The 2,675-nt window shown below is 40.9% G+C and overlaps 1 protein-coding gene across 1 annotated transcript; it reads right to left on the bottom strand.

The window, feature by feature from the left end:
- On the bottom strand, window positions 1-634 carry LOC131682038 (uncharacterized). Its single transcript, XM_058963209.1, has 2 exons — window positions 349-634; window positions 1-290 (listed from the first exon to the last, which is right to left on the bottom strand). Exons 1-2 carry the CDS (start codon window positions 552-554, stop codon window positions 50-52), a joined length of 447 nt encoding a protein of 148 aa, XP_058819192.1. The 5' UTR covers window positions 555-634; the 3' UTR covers window positions 1-49.
- Window positions 635-2,675: the final 2,041 nt, after the last annotated feature.

Below are 2,675 nucleotides of genomic sequence, written 5' to 3'. Positions count from 1 at the left end.
CCGATTAATACGTTTTACTCTTATTTTCTAAACTATTAATTCGAACAGCTCAACTAGACGGTACGCTTCCACCGGTGGTGGGTGTACTGGCAGTCCCACTGGAACCCGCGCTACTAGCACCCTCTTTCAGCGGCGTTAGCCGCCCATGTTTCTTCATCTGATCTAGAACACCAGCGAAATTGGTTGTCTTCTTTTTAGCGGACCCCTTCGGTCCGCTGTTTTGCGTTCGGACACGCATCTGTGGCAGGGCAACGTCGTCCATGAAATCAAACTCTTTGTTTTTGGTTGGTCTGTAAAACAAACCTGTTACTGAAAAAGTTTTAAGCACTACTAGCTAAGGCGACTCACGATTCCTTTTCCACGACCTCCGCTACCTTTGGTTCGTCCTTCTGTACCGGTGAGGGAGGCCTTCGGCCGGGACACTTCCAGTTCAACTCAAGCGAGTAGGTTCCATTTTCTAATGCAGCGTATGCGTCTTCCAGTTCCTCTGGAGACGGCACCAGGTCATCCAGTTCGCAGCACTGGATTGACCAGTTGTCATCGTCGGTAGACATGGATTTTGAACCTGGAATACAAGAAACTGGCTTCGGTGCTAGTCAGCAAGCGCCAGATGTTTTGTTTGTAAACAAATTGAAATGAGCTAAAAGTGACGCTCTCACGCTCTCACGTTTTTCGCCTCATGCCTGATGTAAAAGTATTATTGCGAGCAAGGTTGCATGCTAGGATAGGATCCGCCAGCTGGCTTCTTCTTATTTTTTGCTAATCCCTGCTAAAAACGACATACCCCCACTCGACCAATGTTGCCAAAATATTTGTTTTGTTACGGTCGTGTCCAAAACTTAAATTGTTCTGATTAAAATATTCTATATTATGTATCAATTTCACGCTCCGGGAAAAATCAATGATTTAGTCTTTATATCCGCATTTAAATGATCATTACGGGTCTTCCATCGGAATACAGCAAAGCAAAATAATATATATTTCTCGACAAACATATGATTACGGCCTAAAAGCCAACTGTCAAAATCCACTTTGAATGGAAATTCTAGACAAACCGTTACTAGTCGAACACAGTTCACAACAGTTTATGAAAGATAAAACTTTTCTCTTTCATTTACTACCAACATCTGTGATTGGCGTGTAACGGTTTGTCCGGAATTTCCATTCAAAGTAGATTTTGACAGTTGGCTTTTAGGCCGTAATCATATGTTTGTCGAGATTTGTTGTTGGCCATTACGAAAAATATTTCCATGCTCTTAATTTTTGTAAGTTGTTTTCTGAGTCGAGCAACCTCATTCACAAGATCAATCTTCTCTGTTCGCATTTGGTTTAAATATTCTAAAACTACTTTTTTTGCAAGGCTTAATTTTTGTTTAGTTTGTATAGGTGTTTAGGTTTGTTCCAGTACTTCATGTGATTTTTTCGGAGAAAACAGCAGTAGAAAATAACACGCTCCTATTTCCACCGATAATTGATGCGGTTAAAAACTGTAAAATTCAACTGTATCGATAATACTAAAAGAAGAACAACTAGCGATTTCCAGGATAACTCTCACGATTTGCCCCAAAGTATTGCGAATCTTTTCTTAAATCCACATTGCGACTTTTCAGCCATGCGCCACAGGGCCGTGCGTTGAATTACGCGCCCATCAAGTTTGCATCAGTGCGAGTGAGAAAACATTTTGACGTTTGTTTTTGTTTCGACCGCACTCGTGTGTATCCCATATAGCAACAACTCGACGAAATGCTATATTATCCCGCGATAGACAATACTCCCAATTTACTCGGCGCTGGAACAAAGACAATTTTTACATGAAGTTGAAATAATGTTCATACTTAGGCTAAATAGTCAGTTACTCGGTTAGACTTCGAAAAGAGAGATAATATGTTTGAATTCGTCTGCCAGAAAATGCCTTTCACTTCATAATTACAGACGGACGTTATGGAAAGAAAGCGGAATCTCAAGAAAACCAAAAAAAACAAAACGGTAAACAAACGTTGTTTTACGTTTTATATCACAATACGACAACACTTCCAAGCAGCCCTTTAGTACTTTTAGTTTCCAAGCCGAACGTTTGCCAATGTCACTTTCGTCCAATCACGAGCTGGTTCAGAATTGGTTCAAAAACAGTAGACAGAGCTGGCGGATCCTATCCTAGGTTGCATGCAACTATTGAAAATTTCCGCAGGGTGCTTCGGCTTCACACTCTCATTCATAACGGCTCGAATTTTAATGGCCAATAAAAGAAATTATAACTACTAGAGGTCGTATGTCGCTGTTAGCACTGAAAATTTATCACCTCGCTCTTACAAATGCTAGGCTCGTAATTTTGACACATATTGCCCCGGGTATACACATGTCAAAGTAATAAGATACAATATGCTAGAGCGAGACCCCATGTTTCAGTTCGTGAATACATGGAGACAGTAGCGCTTTACTCTCTTTAGTAGTTATAATCTCTTTTGTTTGTCATAAGATAGCACAACAGCGACGATCAGCCTTATTCTGCATTACGACGGATCACATTTTCGAACGAATGTGGTTCGATCGAAGCAGGCTCCCGTTTGGTTTTGCTGTCGTTATTGAGCATGCAAATCACGTTGTTCGAAAAAGCGATCCGTCGTAAGGCAGAATAAGGCTGGATATCTCATATGGGTTTCATAAGAAATCCTTAT

This window comes from Topomyia yanbarensis, chromosome 2, assembly GCF_030247195.1.
Source record: "Topomyia yanbarensis strain Yona2022 chromosome 2, ASM3024719v1, whole genome shotgun sequence".
Lineage (NCBI taxonomy): Eukaryota > Metazoa > Arthropoda > Insecta > Diptera > Culicidae > Topomyia > Topomyia yanbarensis.
The sequence above is the reverse complement of the archived record's forward strand: the minus strand, read 5'-3'. Positions and strand labels throughout refer to the sequence as shown.

Coding starts and splice junctions, on each gene's coding strand:
- LOC131682038 (XM_058963209.1), bottom strand. CDS start 554: ATGTCTACCGACGATGACAACTGGTCAATCCAGTGCTGCGAACTGGAT. Junction 291..348: donor GAGGTCGTGGAAAAGGAATC/GTGAGTCGCCTT, acceptor TTTGTTTTACAG/ACCAACCAAAAACAAAGAGT.